Source organism: Rhinolophus sinicus, chromosome 8 (genome assembly GCF_057876585.1).
Source record: "Rhinolophus sinicus isolate RSI-liver-muscle chromosome 8, RSI-T2T, whole genome shotgun sequence".
Taxonomy (NCBI): domain Eukaryota; kingdom Metazoa; phylum Chordata; class Mammalia; order Chiroptera; family Rhinolophidae; genus Rhinolophus; species Rhinolophus sinicus.
Genome location: NC_142508.1, coordinates 41799701 through 41819475, shown reverse-complemented (window position 1 = coordinate 41819475; position 19775 = coordinate 41799701). Strand labels below are relative to the sequence as shown.

Sequence of the window (19775 nt, the reverse complement as noted above, 5' to 3'; positions counted from 1 at the left end):
ATTATGTAATATCAAACAGGTTCCTTGCCTTGTCTGACCTACAACCTAGGACATCTGATTTCCTGATTTTGGGCTCTGCTCTAATCTACCTACCTCTGCAAGTGGGAAGTTATTTCCTTCACATAGGGCTTTCAGAGTTATCTGTGCAACTCGCCTTAACATCACAGAAGAGTGGAAGCCTACTTCAGGCTGGATGTTACTTTGATTTATTTTTAAAAGTTACGCTGATTTGCATTCTTTCCCATTAAACATCTTTGATTCATTATAACATATCTAAAATATCAGTCTTTGGCAAATAAGTTGCAAATCTTTTTCTGCATCTTAAATTTGATGCTCCAAGGTGTAATAACACTATTTTATAGGTAACGAAACTGGACTGTCACTATCATAACACAGTCTCAATTTCCCAGGCTCATATAGTGGTTAGTATTCAGATAATCAAACAAACACTAAGCTAGGCTAACACTACGCTGTTTTTCAATTCCAGCTGGACAGTGATCCACTTTCATAATCACCATCATATGCACACAAAAGAAAACCCTATAAAAAAAACTCACAAGTATTATCATTTTGTTACTGACATTAACAGAAACACACAATGTCACAGACCTTCTGTGGGGACAGAGTCCCAGAGAGTAGTTTACAGGCTCTCGGCCTCACGTGGAAGGGTGCTGGCTCGGGTAGTGGATGGCCGTCGGCTGTGGCTGATTGGCCGTCGGCTGTGGCTGGTTAGCCGATTGGCCGCCGGTGTAACTGCTGTGGCTACAGAGGATTGCTGAGGAGCCAAGCAGAGCCGAGCAGAGCCGAAGACAGCGGAAGAGGAGAGCCGAGGAAAGCGGAAGAGAGGAGAGGAACAGAGTCGAGAGAGTGGAGGAGAGTCGTCGGTCGGTCAGTTGGCGGAAAGGCGGACGGCAGGTCGCATGTCCGGTGAACCCAGCCTCCAGTGAGACCATAGTGGTATGACTCCCCTGCCTATGGCTCCGTGGGTGTTCCTTTTCGGCCTCACCATATCCTGCGTTCTTGTGTGGGGAGCGGGGGCAGAGACCCCGCAGGCCATCCCGCCTGAAAGATGGCGCGGCGATCAGGCCTCCACGCACGACAAATGGCGCAGCGAGCAGGGTCTCCCACACGACACCTTCTCACGTCTCTGTCCTATAGAGAACTTCACACAAGTCCCCATGGTCACAATATCCATTCACGACCACTTACAGTTGCTTTCCAACAGTGGCTTATAATGTCTTAACACATATACTCTCCTTGCCGCTTAAGGAAACAAAGATTCACACTGGCAGAAACTATCCGATGGGTATAAACAACTCCACACAGGGTCCCAGACACCAAATGGGACCCACAAACTCACCCAGAGCAAGACACACTCTAGTCTTGGGAAGGCACAGGTCTAGTCTTGGGATGAGAATTTTACATCTGTTCAACTACCAGATCCTTTTCCAGTGTCTGGTACCCAGGTAAGCTTGTGGCCCCGCCCAGGGTCATTCCCATGTTCTTTTGTTGGGATGTTCCCCGTCCCTCCCCCTCTCCCGCCCCCCATCAACCCCCCCCCCCCAAGTCCCTGTTCAACCCTCATTTCCATCTTTGCCAGCTCTGTACTCCAGAATGCGTTCCTCTTCCTTTGCTGAGAACCTTCTAATTCACCCTCGGCCACACCAAAGATACGTGAACAGCTACGCGGTCGCCAAAGCCAGGAGCTACTACCTCCAGCAAAGCCAAGATAGGTTTAGGTAAGGCGTCTTTGATAGGCGGGGCCGAGTTGCATGCTGGTACATTTCGAAGGTCCCAGTTTCCGGGGATTTGCCTGCTGTGGACTACATTTCCCAGAAATCTCAGCGCTGGGCGAGTTTGCCTGCCGGGAGCACTTGAAACGGCGAGGCTCCCAGCCTCCTAGGATTTTCCGCCTCTCATTTCCCATAAGCCTCTGGGCCCAAACTAGCCACGGTGTCTGAGTCCTTTTCCGGTGTCCTCTAGGTTCTTGGATGCTGCGCGGTGAGTTGTTCTTGTCCCAGGAAGTAGTCACCACCGGGTAAGGGTGGCAGAGCTCAATCGACTTTACCGGAGCGGGATTGGAATCGGCGGTGAGGGGTGTCACAGGGAGGCGCTTGAGGTGGGGCCCGGGTCGCGGATGGGGCGTGTCGCATCCGGAGCCTCAAGCCTGTGTGTCCGCGAGCAGCCGAGAATGGTGTGTGACAGGCGGCGAGTCAGGACTGGGATGTGTCTCGGTGATGAGGTGCGTGGCCCTCTTTGTAGGTGTGGTTTGCTTTGGCGTGTGCTCTAAGTTCCCTCCAGATTCTTAGGGCCTGCCAAAGTGAAATGACCACAAGAAAAGAAGTCCTGTACTAAGCCCTAGGACGAACGTTTCAAGAAAGAAGGCACAGGTCGAATCTTGGGATGAGAATTTTACATCTGAAAGTGTCCTTTGACAGGCTCCTGGGAAGACGTGATGAGGTCCCAGAGGTAGGATTCCTAGAAGGGCCACCTCTGCTCCTTGGGAGCCAACCTCATGTTTCAGAGTCACTGCACCCGGGCATCTGTTCCCAAGAATTACTGTCAACTCGGAGATAGATCCCAGCCTCCATTTGAACTCTATTTGGTTGTGGGTGGTTGAAGGTAGGTGTGGCCCTAGAGGTTATTTTGGTTCTATTTTTTCTTTTTCAGTTAAGTCCGCTTGTGCTCCAAGAAATGCTGGTGTCTCATGATTCCCCTTTCCCCCCACTGATGTCGGGTTTCTAAGGAGGACCCGGAGGAGGAAAGAATTGTTATATGTTTATAAATCGAGGTTCAGGTGAGTTTGTTTCTTTTTTATTCATACAATTACCTTTGTTTTTAGATCATGAGAATGTTTGCTTTCTTGGCCTGAAAGATCTTGGCTATCCTGGGGTCTTCCTTCTGGCGAATGACCCACCATGCTGATGCATCCCTCTTCCCAGTGGCCACCCCCTATTGTCCTTTCCCTCATTTAATTGCCCTCTGTTCACATGGCAAATTTTGCAGGTCCTTCACTGTGTTCTCCCTTTCTAGGCATTCTGATGGTATAGAAATACACCTCCTGGAGATTAATGCTAGAGCTTTATTTTAGACCATGAACACTTGGGGAGATTAGTATTTAGGTAGTGTGGTGTACAAACTATATCTTCTCCACAGTCATGATTTTTAAAGCAAGGCAAAGTAGGAGGGGATAGATAGTTTCAGTTATTAAATTTCAATGTTGAGAGGCTTTTTGGGGAAGGAATGTGATCGAGCTTTTGATAGGACTTTGCAGTTTGCACCAACAAGGGCAGAGACTTGTAGATAATCTTTAGGTAGAAAATCAGTAACATTGCTAAACATGAGATATTTCAGGTACAACTTTGTGTGGGTTGTGAGAGGCAGTACTGTGTTGTATTTAAAAGTAAGGCTCTGGATCTAGAGCATCTGGATTCATTTTCTGGCTCTGTCTGTTCCCAGCTGTGTGAGCTTAGACAAATGACTGGCTCTCGTGCCAAATCCAAAAAATCGGGACAAAATAATACCTATCTTTGTGGGGTTGTAATGATGTGAGATGAGTTAATAGGTGTAAAGCTCCTTAGAACAGTACCTGCCCCATGATACCGGCTTGGTGAATAGTAAGAGTTGCTGTTATGTGGTGATTCTGGATCTTTCTCCATCAACTTTTTCTAGATTGACATATGAAGAGAAATATGAAGGAGATTGTGATGGGTGCTTGCAAGTTTAAAAAAATGACCAGACGCTCAAATGGTTTAGTACAGAAAATCTTAACCTGAGGTCATCTTACTCCCTTTATGAACTTCCAAGGGACCACAGACCCCTTGAAATTGAGACAGTTTTGGTAACTATTTGTAAATTCATTTTTTAAAGTGGGCAAAATGTCTATAATTTCATGAGATTGTCAAGTGTACATGACCCCTAAAAGATACAGCTCCATTGGTTTGGGATAAAGATACAAGAGCTGGGACAGAACTTGTACAAAATTAGTGTCCAGTGACATTTAAACAGTTAAGTGAATTGCAGTATATCTTGTGGTGGATAATATGTATCTAGTAAAAATTAATGTTCATCAAGAATCAAAAGAAGGAAAAATGTAAATTATGTAATACTAAGCAGTAGTTAGAGGTCTGCACAAAAGTACTCAAGAATACTACGAGCGCTATACGAATCCCATTTGAAAAGACAGGGTTTTGAAAGACTTTTTTCAAGGATTATATCCAAAATGTTTTTTTTCCAAATTATTATTATTTTTTTCAGTTACAGTTCGCATTCAGTATTATATTAGTTTTAGGTGTACAGCATAGTGGTTAGACATTTATATAATTTATGCAGTGATCCCCCGATTAGTCTAGGACGCCCCGCCCCCGCACTGTGCATAGTTGTTGCCATATTATTGACTACTCAAATATGTTGAGTATGCGCTACTCAAAGTGTTGTTTTAATTGGCCATTCAGTGAGGAGGTGGAGAGGTGGACACTTGTTGAGCATCCACTCTGTACCAAATATGTATGTTTTTGTGATGTTACTGTTTACGTGCATGTATTTCCTTTCTCAGACTTTAAAGCTGATGTACATAATTCGTGTTCATTCATGGGAGGATCTTGACAGTGAACGTGACTTCTTGTGGTGATGAGCAACAGCCACAGGATGTTCGAGAGCTGGTAGGTGTGATTTGTTTCGGGCCCACTGATTTTCAGTGTTGGGCTGTTTGTTTAGTTTTCTTAATGACTTCAATATACCCCTTCCCTATCACTCAATTTTTTTACATTTGGAAGTATCTTTTTAGTTTTGATAATGGAATTAATATAAGTTTGTTGCAAAAAAAAATTCAGCAATCCAGGAAGCATACAGAGAAGGAAATGACAATTACATCCTCTTAATCATTCTTAATATTTTTGGTGTATTTTTATTCATTTTCTTTTCCTGTGAGCCTATGTGTCCGACTTTTGTTTCTGCAGAATAAAATCACAGTAATTGGTAATATAATTTAGTTGAAAACTCTCTAACTTTCAGTTTGAAAATGAAATCCAATCTAGGCTTGGGTTTTATTTTAATCTTGAGTATGTAGAAAGAAGAGGGAAGGGCCAGTGATTCCTTTCTTATGTGAAAACCTTCAAGTGTTTACAACTTTTAGGAATATAGAAATGCCATGTAAAAGTTGATTACCAGGATAATAAAGACAGACTTTCAGAATTAGCCTATTTCAAAGGTTATTTCCACCGAAAATAGCAGTAATTTCTAATGGACAGCTGTCTTACGAAAATCTAGTTTACAAATAATATATTCAAGGACAGATGTTAGTACTAGAAAGTAGGATAAGAAGATTATTGGTATAAATATTCAAATAAGCCACCAGTCTGCCCAGAACAAGACTGAGCCTCACAAGATTGAGTCTCCACTTAGCGTTCTCAGCTTGACACTGATTCTGGTTGTCTTTTCTGAGCCAATTTTTTGGTGCCTAATTTTGTCTCTTGTATTCATCTTGTGTATTTTTAGCTACTTATGGAGACATTTCTCTAAGTGGAATCTTGGGTAAAAATTTACCCCAAATGTAAGACCCTGAGGTAGTAGCATTTGGGAGGTGATACAATGACTAAAAGACATATTTGTTACCTATAAGACAAGGAAGACAGCAGGCTGGCTGGGTGGCTCAGGTTGGAGTGCTGTGCTCTGAATGCCAAGGTCGCCAGTTAGATTCCCACATGGGCCAGTGAGCTGCGCCCTCTACGCGAAGATTGTGAGCAACAGCTCTCCCTGGAGCTGAGCTGCCGTGAGCTGCTGAGTGCGGCCGCCCAATGGCTGGACACCGACTGCCTCAGCCCGGGGGAGCGCAAGGCTCATAGTACCAGCTTGGGCCAGGGAGCTGTGTCCTACACAATTAGGCTGAGAAACAATGGCTTGAACCGGAGTGGAGATGGAAGTGGAAGAAAGGGGGAGAGAGAAAAAAAGACAAGACAAAATATATATACGAACAAGTAAGTGTAGGACAGCCAGCAACAAAGGCCAGCAGGTAATTCAGGTGACCTGTTTTAGGAACTCATAGGAAGGTGATTGTAGGCAGTACTGTTGGGTCATCACCAACTTTGCGGAGGCAAATGGAATTTATCCTGTGAGTTATATATAGTATAGTTTTTATCCTACTGATGTTAGTTATGAAGACTAACAGGATCAAGTAATTCAGTAATTACCTGGAAGATATTATTCTAAGAAGACAGGTTCAGATACAAAATAAACCCATCTGTCAGAAGACATGAAAAGAATCAGAATCAAAACCTTATCAATATATCCATGACATTTTGGGGGAAATTTCAGCCATGTTTTCTAGGTAGGACAAAAGTAGAAATCATATAGTTAGTGTAACGCATGGCCATTGTTACAACAATTGCGCAGAATACCTACACAAAATTATGGTTATGATCACAGTACAAAATAAACATTATTACATATAGCTATATAACTTTCCACAAATGTTCATCTATTGATGTCTGATTGTCAGTCTTTCTATATTGATATATGCATATAGTTTATAAATATACTCATGCTATACATGCTGTAACCTGTTTTTACTGTTGACAATATATCTTGGTTATTTTCCCCAAACTCACATAGTTTCATAGTGTTCCAGTGTATGGATGTTCCGAATGCATTCAGAAATCAGATTTTTGGGCACAGGCAATTTGCCTGAGCAATTCTTTGTATAGCCTGTCCGCCCGTATGCCTTGATCAGCTTTCTCCAGTCCTGAGCCTATGAAGAATGTTCTAGTTTGGACCATGTGGTCCACTCAGTCCTGACAGGTGGAAATGGAGGGAGGAGGATCTGATCTGGGCAGGACTAAGTTGTCCAATCTCAGCCCCATATCTGCATCCCCAGAATTGGGCACTGTCAGAAGCCTGCTGCAGTACCTGGGGTTTGGGGTGAGAGTTTAGAGGTCACCAACAGTGTCTGGAGTTTGGAGGAGAAGCAGGAATGGAGGAGATCAAAGCTCATGAACTTGAGTCAGGACGGGACCACTTAAGCACACCTGGCCTAAAGCGTCTTTTTCCTTCCCTAGCTCTGGCTTTTCTGGACTTTGTGCTTCACCAGTAGAGGAACCCCATGGAGCGTTAATTAGTCCTTGCAATTCTAGAACCATGACTGATGTAAGTTGGTGTTTCTCTCTCCTTGAAATGTAGTGATTTTTATGTGAATATTTTCCTTAATTATCCTAAAGCTTTCTACCCACGCCTGAACCTGCTTCTCAGATTCTCCTATGCCAGTGAAGGATGGTATCAGATCGCCCAGTGTCCTCCCTATGTCCCTTTTCCAATCAGTGTTATTATATTCATTGAACACATTGTTCAACATCTCCTGTGTTCTCAGTCTTCTATCAGGAGCAGTGAAGAAATGGAATCTTTTGAGGGCAATATTGAACTTCTGTCAAAGAATAACTCAAAGAAATACAGCTGACAGCACACTTTCACTTGTATGCAAGGAAAACCAATAGTAGATTGATTTCATTTAGCAAAGCACAAACAGGATTTCTATAAAAGAAGGAGGAAAGAGGAGAGAATGAAAGACTGTAGACATCTTGAAAACAACAGCTTTCCGTTGATTGGCAGGCAGCTTGGAAAGAAGCCAGGCAAGGTATTGTGCCCTTAGACATCTGGATGGCCATCCAAGAGAGCAGTTTCACTTGTGCATTCTTTGGAAGACCTTTGGTGTTTCACTGTGACACATCCATGGCAGGCCGTCTTGGGTCATGCCCTTGGTTATCACCTCCATCTTCGTTCCTCTAGGACTGCACCACTTCCCTGATCAGATCTCTTACCCCCGGGACAAGTTGTGGTGTGATGAGTTAGTCATGAGGGTCTCATTGGACCACACAGGAAAGCTTGGAACTTCGTCACAGACCGGAGTTTTCCAGAGCATTAAGGTGGACTTTGTGATTTCTTGGTTTCACCCTCAGTTTCTGTATGATCGCATGCTTTGTGAGGCTTTGAGGATTAGAGTGGGGAGAGAGTGGTTCTTTCCAGGGATTCCCTAATTGATGAACTACCAGTGTCAACGTCCATTTCTTCATTGACCAGGTTGTGTAGGTCTTGGGTGACATCTGTATCCTATATCAATATCCTCCAACTTGGGAACAAGAAAGGTGTGAAGCAAGGGGTGGTTGATGGTACCAAGTAAGTAGATGATCCAGATTTTTAAGTACTAGATGATAACGGAGCCCCAGAATTAAGAAAATCGATAGGAGTTTTGTTCAATCTATATGTATATATATAATAGTTATTAATGTCGTGTATCCAAATGATGAACTGAATTGTAGCTAATAAAACATTTTATGTATTCATCATAAGAAAAAATGCTTATGATGTAACTTAACAGAATGATTTACTTGCGTTTTAACGATAATCCTTAATTTAATGGAAATCATTTTTCTGAAATAGAGATTTTATAGTGCATTTGGAAAGAAAATGTTTTTGTGGTTTTTTTTTTTTTTTGTATTCCTTAAAGGGAAAAAAGATGGTGTAGCAGTTCACATTTATAAAGAATTTAGGAGGCAGGCACATAGCAGGTTGCATATATGTATACACACCCATAAGCACACCTTACACACACACACACTCACTCACACTCACACAATTTTTGTTTAATAAAAGAGCAACTGGGATTATTTTACATATTACCAGACAGGTCTGGGTAGCTGAGTTATCTCACAGTATCCAGGAAGTTCTTTCTGCTATAACAGGATTCTTCTAGAACAGTAGACATTCTGCTTTAGTAATTCTAATGTCCTTACTTTTCCAAACTACTGTGTATCACAGGCTTCCAGCCCACTTGTTATGTTTTCCTCTTCTTGCAGTTGAGCCTTCACAACCTTCTTTTTATATCTTGGAAATATTTTCTTAACGTTTTTATATTTCACAAGTAACGCGTGGGTTTTTGCTTTTAGGGGTCGGTGACTTTCAGGGATGTGGCCATTGACTTCTCTCAGGAGGAGTGGGAGTGCCTGGACCCAGCTCAGAGGGACTTGTACGTGGATGTGATGTTGGAGAACTATAGTAACTTGGTCTCACTGGGTAAGGTCACCTGCCTGAAATCATTTAGCATCTCCTCTCTGCAATCAGCTTTCTCCACTGGGAATTACGGGGCTGCCTTTGAAGAAACCAGGTGAATTTCTTCTCCCTGTTCTCAAAGGAACGTTTTGATACTTGTTGGGTTAGAAATGGCTTCCTTTATTTAGCACTTTGATCTTCCCATCCCCCTCAGTGAGCTTCCTCCGCCCCTTCCTGCAATGTCCTCTCTTCTTTAATGACCAAGGAGCTGGATTTGCATTACGGTGTATTTACTTCATAAGCATTGTCAGAGAAACCAGATTTCATACTCTGTTTAACGTCAACATTTCTATAGATTTTCTGTGTCCTTGCTACTCACAGTGTGGTTCTGTTGTTGGAGGAACCGTTAGAAGGCGTGAGCTGAGTAAGTGAAGAAGAGAGTATCGAGAATTAGTGAGGGAGACAGGCGGGGCCCCGATGGCAGCCAGTTTTATTGGTTGGGGGGAAGAATCTGGATTGTTTCCTCAGTGATTAGAAGCCAAGGTTTGGTTTACATGGGGTTTTAACATTTTTATTGTGAAGTATGACACAAATACCTAACATCAGCTTCTCCTGGTGCTTGTTAGAAATGCAGCTTGTCAGGCCCTAGCCCTGACCAGCAGAACAGAATCGGTGTTTACACAGGATCCCCAGGTGATTTGTATGCACGTTAAACAAGCACCGCTCTTAGTTTTTTCTGACACACATGCCGGGAGTATAGCGATTAGATTGGTGCAAAAGTAATTGCTATTTAAAAGGTTAAAAATAGTTAACAAAAACCGCAGTTACTTTTGCACCAACCTAATAGAAACAGGGTCCTGATATACTCTGGCTTTCAAAAGAGCCTCTTCCTTTATATAGAGGTGGGCTGAATGAACAGAACTCATTTCAGACTAAGCCAAGGCATTTCTTTACTTTGAAGTTGGAAGTTACAATCTCAGCTAAAGCCTGAAAATGTCTCATGAAACTTCTTGTTTTCCTCTTAGCAAAATGTGGGGACAGAGCCAGGAGTGCAGTTTCCAGGCTCTTGGCCTCACGTGGAAAGGTGCTGGCTCAGGTAGTAAATGGCCATCAACTGTGATTGGATGGCCATCAGCTGTGGCTAGTTGGCTGTCAGCTGTGACCAGTGAGCCACTGGCCACTAATATGACTGCTGTGGCTATGCTAGCAGCAAATGGGGATTATTGAGAAGGTGGTGGCTGAGCTAGCAAGCGGGGCAGTGAGGGTTGCGAACAGTGTGGCTCCTGCCTCCTGTGTCTCCAACCCAGCCGCCAACAAGACTATAGTGATATGACTCCCCTACCTATGGCTCCGTGGGTGTTCCTTTTTGGCCTAGCCGTATCCTGCGTTCTTATGTGGGGAGCGGGACCAGAGACCCCGCAGGCCGCTCCGAATGACACAAAATTACAACAGTGACAATAACAACAGTTAACACTGTGCTTACTAAAACCAGGGTCTGTTCTCAGCAGAGCAAATACATGAACTTTGACTCTCACAACATCCTCATGAGATAGATACTATTACTATTTTTATTTGAGGCTCGTACAGTTCAAGTGACTTCCCAAGGTCACACAGCTGGTGGGAGGCAGTGGCACCGATTGAACGTAGGAAGTCTGGCTCCAGAATCTGTGTTTTCCACCAGTGTGTTCTATTTGCTTTAACAAGATGAAGCCTGAATGAGTCTGAAACACGATCTATTTCCTAGGTGATATCGTGGTCTTTATTCCCGTCATCCTTCTCCTTTCTGAAGTCTTTATCAGTATTATTTTACCTTTACTTTATTGCAAATTAACTAAATGTTTTGAGCTTACAATTATTTAAAAAATTGTCTACACCATTTGGCATTTCTTTTTTTGCAAGCAGACACTGCATTTCTAAGTCAGATGGGATGACACTGGAGCAAGGAGAGGAGCCCTGGATGGTTGTGTGGGGAGGGCCGAGAAATTGGAACCCAGGAAGTTGAAGGCGAGAGGGAACCAACACTGCAGGGAACAACCTCACAGGTCACAGAGGAGGAGAAGGAGGAACAGCTGTTCGGAAAGCTCCCTAGGAGGGACCAAGGCCTGTGGAGTGAAAGCCTGACACCTGGGAGGAAATTGAGGTCTCACTTTGGGCCACCTTACGATCTCATTTCCCACTCTTCTTGGTTATTTTTTTTTTCCTCTTCTTGGTTTTCTTCTCATGTTTCCCTCACATTTCAGTGGGGAAGGTGTTCTTTTTTGTTTCCAGTGCATCCATTGTACTTATACGTTGGATTAGGCTGCTTTCCCACTCTTTTGCATTTTTCTCGCTCTGTGAATAAATATACGCATTCATTCATAAATTCTGCAAATATTTTGAGTGCCTACTCCCAGCCAGGCATCGTACTGGGCATTGTCAATACAGTCATGGCCAAGATTAATGACTTGCCCATTCTCACGCAGTTTGTGTCGTCAGGGAGAAACATAAAATAAGTAAATAAATAAATAGATAAATAATATCTTGTAATGAAACATGTTGTTCAGGAAATGTAAACAGCATAAGAGAATGGAAAACAATGGGACTTGATAGGGCTAATTCAGATAAGATGGTCAGGGGAAGCTATCTCGAATAGACACATGAAGCCTGGGATCAATTTATATAAGTATCTGGAGAGGAGTATCAGTTGCAGTGAACAGCAGGTGCAAAGGTCCTGTGGTCGGAAAGGAACTTTGTTGGAGGACGTATAAAAAGGCCCGGGCAGAGTTAGTAAAGGAACATGTACTAAGAAATTAGGTCAGGAGATAGGATAGGCAAGGACAGGATAATATACAGCTTTGTTGTTTTAGGAATTTGGGTTGTTTAGTCTCTTTCAGTCTGAAATAGCTCATATGTCTCTCCTTGACTTGCATTCCTTGCTGCTTTTGCAGATTAGAGGTCAGTTGTTTTGTACAGTGTTCTTCAGTGTGGGTTTGTCTGCTCTTTCCTCATGCTTCGATTTAGATTATGCATCTTTGGTGGAAATATCACAGTTGATGCTGCGTTCTTGCATTCTGTCAGGCAGTGCAAATGATTTGTCATTACTGCTGAATCTTCCTTTGAGCCATTGGTTAGGGTGGTATCTGCTGGCTCCCTCCCTGTAAAGTTAATCTTTTTTCCTTTATTGAGTATTTTGTGAGGAGGAACTTTGAGGCTACTAAATAGCATATTCCTCTTCAAACTTTGTTTATTCATATATTGCATTTCTAGTCAGTGAGTTGTAATCTGTTCTTCCCATTATTTATTTTGAAGCTCAGAATGTTTGAGCTTGTTCCAGATTTGACCACTGGGAACTGTGTCGTATGGCATTTGTGTCCTTTGGCACGTCTCCATCACTCTTTAAATGCTTCTTTATTTTCTTATACAAAACATGTTCCAGGCTCATCTTGTACTTTCCCTGTTCTAGCTCTAAAGCCAGCTATTTCTTCAAGGTGCCCTGGTTCTTTTTAGTCGAGAATGGTGTTTAGAAGCCAAAATCTAGGTAGTAAGTTTGCTCATTGCTTCTGAGGGATGGTTGCTCCCAGCCACTCTTAGTGGACAGAACTAGGGTGTACATACACACACACACACGCGCGCACACACACACACACACACACACACACACACACACATACACACACGTTTATAGCTATACGAGGTCAGACAATTAAATTCGCGAACTTGTTGCAATGATGTTGCTAACCTTTTTTGATATCAGATGGATTATTCATTATGAATTTGTACCAACTGGACAAACAGTTAACCAAGTTTACTATTTGGAAGTGCTGAAAAGGCTGTGTGAAAAAGTTAGACGAAAATGACCTGAACTTTTCACCAACAATTCATGGCTCTTGCATCACGACAATGCACCAGCTCACACGGCACTGTGTGTGAGGGAATTTTTAGCCAGTAAGCAAATAACTGTATTGGAACACCCTCCCTACTCACCTGATCTGGCCCCCAATGACTTCTTTCTTTATCCGAAGATAAAGGAAATATTGAAAGGAAGACATTTTGATGACATTCAGGACATCCAGGGTAATATGACGATAGCTGTGACGGCCATTCCAGAAAAATAGTTCCAAAATTGCTTTGAAGGGTGGACTAGGCACTGGCTTTGGTGCATAGCTTCCCAAGGGGAGTACTACAAAGGTGAGCGTAGTGATATTTAGCAATGAGGCATGGAGCTCTTTTTCTAGGATGAGTTCGCAAACTTGATTGTCAGACCTCGTATGTTGGTAACCTTGTGTCCACACAGATATCTCCCAATTCCAACTCACCACTACAGGTTTCATTTCAGCTTATTCATTTTCCATATTTCTGACTCCCTTCTTTGGTAGTAAAAAACCTGGCTTCCACCATCCTTAATCTAATATTTGATTGAACTCTCTGTATGTAACTAACCTTCCGTTATCACCACCACCTTGATCTTGCTATTGTCCGTCTCATTCCACTTGGGCTGTGCAAACCCATGCTGGGTCACATACACACAGACACTTGGCCTTCCCATGCTTGCATTCTGACTCCCCACATGCAACAACCCTTTTCTACTGTAACCTCCTTCACGCTGGTTGACCTTCAACTACTCTGCTCTGCGCTTCATTTGATTAAATCTTGATCCTTGAGTGTTCATTTAGAAACTATTCTGTGTGGTAATATGGGAAGTATTCATTAATCTCTTCTGTTATATACCAAAGTGTGATGATTGCCTTGAGGAAAACCACTTGTGAAGTTTGAATTATGAGTTAAACTAGGTGCTTTTTTCATGGAACACCATTTTTTTCTTGAAAGAATGACTGATAGACAAACTATGGTTATCCAGACTTAAAGTTCCTCCTCACAAAATACTCATTAAAGGAAATGTTTTTTTCTGATTAGATAGGGGGTAATACTAACATTTGATGATCTATTATCAATACTAACATTGATATTATATAATGAAACATGTCAACATCTCAAAATCTGCATAACTCAGTGAACCACTATTTTTCAAATGACCAGTGCATGATGTCACAAAATCATGCACAGATAAAAGAGCCTCCAAAGTGCAATGTATTTTTTTTCTTTTTTGCAATTTGCTAGCTCTTCCAGTGTTTCAGAGTGGTAAGGGGGTTTCAATGATCTCAGATGAATGGGACAAAAGGTGGATTTATATTGAACAAATGTCTAGATTGAATTAGACTATTGGTGTAGTTTTTCATTGGTGGTAAATGTCAGGCAGTTTTCCATCCAGGTGATCTAGTAGTTCATGGGGGCAGACGGATGTAAATGTCCTTGAAGTTGGATAGGAGTAAGACCGTGTCATGCTGGTTACACTCTCTCATACTGGTGATTTGTTATGGCGCAGGAGAGGCAGTAGGCGAGAAGGATTCCGATCAGCTGGAAGTAAGCAACGCCACAGGAAATTCCGGCAACAACTCCCATTTCTGATTCTATAATGGTCATCACCTTTACAAAACAACCTTCATTGTTTACTTTATCTGCATCTCTCTGAGGAGAACAATCTTCAAGTTTACAGCAGCTTTCTGGAAATTCTTTTTCTGAGTAATAATTAGTATCTTTCCAGTCTCTAAAATTGGTGACACCACAACAATGCAACCTATGTTGAATCTTGTCTACGGCATGGCTTCTGTAATTTCCTGTAGCGTTATACTGCTTTAAAGCCTTCTCATAATTATTCTTAAAGCTGTTCTTAGTCTCATGTCTGAAGACCAATACTATGATGGCAGTGACCAGTGCAACCAAAAAAAATGAGAGTCAGAAACATTGCATACAGTTTTAGCATCCACACAGAAGCTCAGCAGGTAGCAAAACAGCCAAAGGTTCCCAAACGAATGATAACAGTGCCAGTGCCAATGAGTATGAAGGGGACATTGATGGCCTTCCCATTTAAAAGGGAAAAATAATTCTCTAGGCTCACATTGCCAATTCTCCAGGCCCAAATGCCAACAGCAAGAACATGAAAATATAGATAAGGAGGATACTCTTGAAATAAGTAATGACTGGTTTAGTCTGCAGTCTCCGAGATGGGGCCGCACGGGGTCATCAGAACAGCTAAAGTGCAATGGATTTTAATGGAACATAGTATGAAAAGTTCATAGGTATGGTTGCATATTGCACATTGCAACTAACCTTTAAGAAACTACCGCTTCTCAAGTTCTACTGTAGTATCAAAAAATAACATCCCCAATTATCTGAACAGGCTCATAAAGTATTTTACCATTTTACAATTACGTATCTGTGGAAAGCTGGGTTTTCTTCAACTACTTCAACCAAAATAGCATTGCCATTGACTGAATGCAGAGACAGATACCCTGTTTCCCAGAAAATTGCCTAGCTGGGCAATCAGCTCTAATTCATCTTTTGGAGCAAAAATTTATACCCGACCCGGTATTACATCATATTATATATATCATATCATATCATATCATATCATATCATATATCATATATCGTATCATATCATATCATACCTATCATATCATATCACATACCCGGTCTTGTATTACATAAAACCTGGTCTTATGGTAAAGTAAGACCGGGTCTTATATTAATTTTTGCTCCAAAAGACACATTAGAGCTGATTGTCCGGTTAGGTCTTATTTTGGGGGAAACACGGTAGTCATTAAAAGTTCAGCTGGAACTACACCTGGGCACAGAAGGGCTTGATTGATGGAAGGGCACATTTTGGTTTAAGGGACCATCTACATAGGAAGATGAGGGACTTGTTAAAGTGATCTTTGTCAAATTCTCCAGACAACTGTCAGATCAGAACATTAAGATCACAAGAGCAGAAAAATCAAAGCTGAATTTGATAAGGAGAGACTAGATGCTTAGGAGTTCAGTTAGTTTACTAATCCAATTCACCTATAGGTATTATTTTCAATTTGTCTTTTATTTTTACTATAGAGGTCATTTTTCTGGTAGAGGAAGTAAAATGTGTGGTTTTCTTGTTTTCTTTCAGATTTGGAGTCAACATATGAGACCAAAAATACATTTTCAGGAAAGAACATTTTTGACATAAAATTTTCCCAGTGGGAGATAAAGGAAAGAAATAAGACCCTTGGCTTTGAGGCATCCATTTTTAAGAATAATCGGAAGTGCAAAAGCAAATTCAAGGGACTACAGGGACATCAGGAGGAATACTTCAGTCAAATGATAATCAGCTATGAAAAAATGCCCACTTACAGAAAAAGTAAATCTCTTACTGCACAGCAAAGTATTCATATTCCAGAGAAACCCTGTGTTTGTAAGGAATGTGGGAAGGCTTGTGGTCATGGTTCAAAACTTGTTCAACATGAGAGAACTCATACGGCTGAAAAACACTTTGAATGTAAAGAATGTGGGAAGGACTTTTTTAGTGCCTATAAACTCACTGTGCACCAGAGATTTCATACTGGTGAGAAACCCTACAAATGTAAGGAATGTGGGAAGAGCTTTAGTTGGGGATCAAGTCTTGTTAAACATGAGAGAATCCATACTGGTGAGAAACCCTACGAATGTAAAGAATGTGGGAAGACCTTTAGTCGTGGCTATCACCTTACTCAGCATCAGAAAATTCATATTGGTGTGAAATCCTATGAATGTAAGGAATGTGGGAAGGCCTTTTTTTGGGGCTCAAGCCTTGCTAAACATGAGATAATTCATTCAGGTGAGAAACCTTATAAATGTAAAGAATGTGGGAAGGCCTTCAGTCGTGGCTATCAACTTACTCAGCATCAGAAAATCCATACTGGTAAGAAACCTTATGAATGTAAAGTATGCGGAAAGGCTTTTTGTTGGGGCTATCAACTTACTCGACATCACATATTTCATACTGGCAAGAAACCTTACGAATGTAAGGAATGTGGGAGGACATTTAATTGTGGCTCGAGTCTTGTTCAACATGAAAGAATTCATACGGGTGAGAAACCCTATGAATGTAAAGAGTGTGGAAAGGCTTTTAGTCGTGGCTATCACCTTAGTCAACATCAGAAAATCCATACTGGTGAGAAACCTTTTGAATGTAAGGAATGTGGGAAAGCCTTTAGTTGGGGTTCAAGCCTTGTTAAACATGAAAGAGTCCATACTGGTGAGAAATCCTACGAATGTAAAGAATGTGGCAAAGCCTTCGGCAGTGGCTATCAACTTACTCGACATCAGATATTTCATAATGGAGAGAAACCCTATGAATGTAAGGAATGTGGGAAATCCTTTAATTGTGGCTCAAGTCTTGTTCAACATGAGAGAGTTCATACTGGTGAAAAACCCTATGAATGTAAAGAGTGTGGAAAGGCTTTTAGTCGTGGCTATCACCTTACTCAACATCAGAAAATCCATACTGGTGAGAAACCTTTTAAATGTAAGGAATGTGGTAAGGCCTTCAGTTGGGGTTCAAGCCTTGTTAAGCATGAGAGAGCCCATACTGGTGAGAAATCCTATGAATGTAAAGAATGTGGGAAGGCCTTTAGTCATGGCTATCACCTTACTCAACATCAGAAAATCCATACTGGTGAGAAACCTTTTGAATGTAAGGAATGTGGGAAAGCCTTTAGGTGGGGTTCAAGCCTTGTTAAACATGAGCGAGCCCATACTGGTGAGAAATCCTGTGAATGTAAAGAATGTGGGAAGACCTTTCGAAGTGGCTATCAACTGTGTGTTCATCAGAGATTTCATACTGATGAGAAACCTTACCAATGTGAGGAATTTGGGAAGTCTTTTATTCATGGCTCAAGACTTGTTCAACGTGAGAGAACTTATAGTAATGATAAACCCCATGAATATAATGAATGTGGGGAAACCTTTATATGGCCGTCTTACTCAAATGAGTCAGTTGATACTGGTGAGACCTTATGATTGAAGAGATGGCAAAGAACGTTTTTCTGTGTGTGTATGGATGACTTACAACAAGAAGAGAAGTCTTACTCTTGGGAAACCTTATGAATGTAGGGAATGTGCAAAAGCCTTACCTGTGTGTGGACAGTTTACTTGATACCAGAGAATTCATACTAGTGAGAAACACTTGGAATATAAGGAATATGAAAAGGCCTTTAGATTTCTGCACGATCTTATTGAATGTCAGTTTACACTGATGTAAAACCATTTAAATGAAAGGAACATCTTTATTCATGGCACAAAGTCTGATAAACATTGGAGAATTTATACTCATTAGAAATACTTTAAGGAGTGTGGAAAGACTTACAGATGAGGTAAACGTCTTAGGGTACGTCATAGGATTCATCCAAATGAGAAACCCTTTGGATTAGAATGTAGGACCGCCTTTAGACAAGTGCTGTTCGAATTTGTCTAGAGACTATTGCCAGCCCACAAAATTGTTTCCTGTCCATCATGAGATGAATGCAGAAAATGAGAGTGAGTGTTTGGAAACTTTTACAGCAATTTGATATGATATTGCCATGGCATGATTACATTTTACAAAAGTATCAGTCAGTCCATGAATGATTGGAAATTAAATACAAAAGTTTGCCCCTTTTCAGAAATAATTTGAGAGACATTTACACTTTTGAAGACATGAGACAAGTCATGATACGATTTAATTAGAATAAGAAACCCCTCACTTGTCACCTCTTTGATTAGAATAGCAGAATATACTATAGGAAGATTTGGCAAATGTGGGAATCACAACTTCCTTAAGCCCATAAAAGCATAAATTTATATGATGTTTGTTCATTTAGCAAATGTATAGAAGACTTCCAACACTTCAGTCTGTTAAATTTCAGCAAATTCATCCTAGAGAGTAACTGTTAATGTAATAAAGGTAGAAAGCCACTTATCCATGGCCAAACCATACTTGTCCTCACCATTCCACCTCCTTAGTACCTGTGGAATGTTGCGCAAAATGCCTGTCCCCAATAGGCATCATCATTAAAATGCTGGTGATGGTAACAGTGCTGTTGTAGAGATTGAATGGATTTAGTGTGCCTCAGGTCCTTTGAAGAGCATCTGGTATGAAGCTTATGCTCAAGAGATATTAGCTGTTTATCTTAGTCTCCTCCTCATTCATATTACTAGTGAATTCTCAGGAGAGGAACACACATTGGTATAATGAGTTTAAGAAAGCTTTTCATAACCACTTATTCATTTGAATTTCAGATAGTTCATTCTGGATGAGATTTAGGAAAACAAAGAACTTGAGAGGATTTTTATTCAGAATTTAGCCCTTAAGCTGCATGGAAAATTAAGGCTGAAAAGAAAAGTGGATTTAGCAAGTGTTAAGATGTTGGGAATATACCTCTTGAAGAACCGGGGAGAGGTGTGAAGCAATTCTCCTGTGATAAATTCCAAGAGACAGGTAGGCAATAATTAAAATTCTCTGTTCACATTTCAAGATAAATTAGAAATTTAAAAGAGAACTGTCCAAAAAGAAAATTGTCCATTTGGGAATTCTTTCCCAAAATTTTATTACTACAATTTTCAGACATTCAGAAAAGTTTAAAGAATAGGACAATGAATATACTCTGTCTAGAATCAATAATTGTTAATATTTAGCTGTATTTGCTTTCTTTCTGAACTTGTATATGTATACTCATGTGCCATTTGACTTACAATGTACAAATCATGATAGTTCATTCGTGAACACATTAACATGTACCTTTTAAAAATAAGAACACTCTGATTCTTTAAAACAATGGTCACACAAGAAAATTATCATTAATTCTGTAATATTCTTTTATATTCATTTCTATTTCCCAATGCTCCCAAGACTTTATGCGATTGCTATTTATT

At 41.1% G+C, this 19775-nt stretch overlaps 1 protein-coding gene and 1 pseudogene across 3 annotated transcripts; one reads left to right on the top strand and one right to left on the bottom strand.

The window, feature by feature from the left end:
- The first annotated feature begins 1857 nt into the window (after positions 1-1857).
- On the top strand, positions 1858-18730 carry ZNF283 (zinc finger protein 283). 3 transcript variants are annotated; one of them, XM_074314189.2, is made up of 8 exons: positions 1861-2001; positions 2263-2469; positions 2671-2797; positions 3673-3841; positions 4556-4661; positions 7053-7140; positions 8934-9060; positions 16015-18730. In XM_074314189.2, the coding sequence occupies exons 5-8, from the start codon at positions 4630-4632 to the stop codon at positions 17883-17885; spliced, it is 2118 nt and encodes a 705-aa protein (XP_074170290.2). In that variant the 5' UTR covers positions 1861-2001; positions 2263-2469; positions 2671-2797; positions 3673-3841; positions 4556-4629; the 3' UTR covers positions 17886-18730. The 3 variants fall into 3 exon arrangements, with proteins under 3 accessions (XP_019612114.3, XP_074170288.2, XP_074170290.2); XM_019756555.3 differs by lacking the exon at positions 2263-2469 and having other exon boundaries at positions 1858-2001; XM_074314187.2 differs by lacking the exons at positions 2263-2469; positions 3673-3841 and having other exon boundaries at positions 1858-2001.
- LOC109460811 (tetraspanin-6 pseudogene) lies at positions 14270-14836 on the bottom strand (annotated as a pseudogene).
- Positions 18731-19775: the final 1045 nt, after the last annotated feature.

Coding starts and splice junctions, on each gene's coding strand:
- ZNF283 (XM_074314187.2), top strand. CDS start 4,630: ATGAGCAACAGCCACAGGATGTTCGAGAGCTG. Junction 7,141..8,933: donor ATTCTAGAACCATGACTGAT/GTAAGTTGGTGT, acceptor TTTTGCTTTTAG/GGGTCGGTGACTTTCAGGGA. Junction 9,061..16,014: donor TAGTAACTTGGTCTCACTGG/GTAAGGTCACCT, acceptor GTTTTCTTTCAG/ATTTGGAGTCAACATATGAG.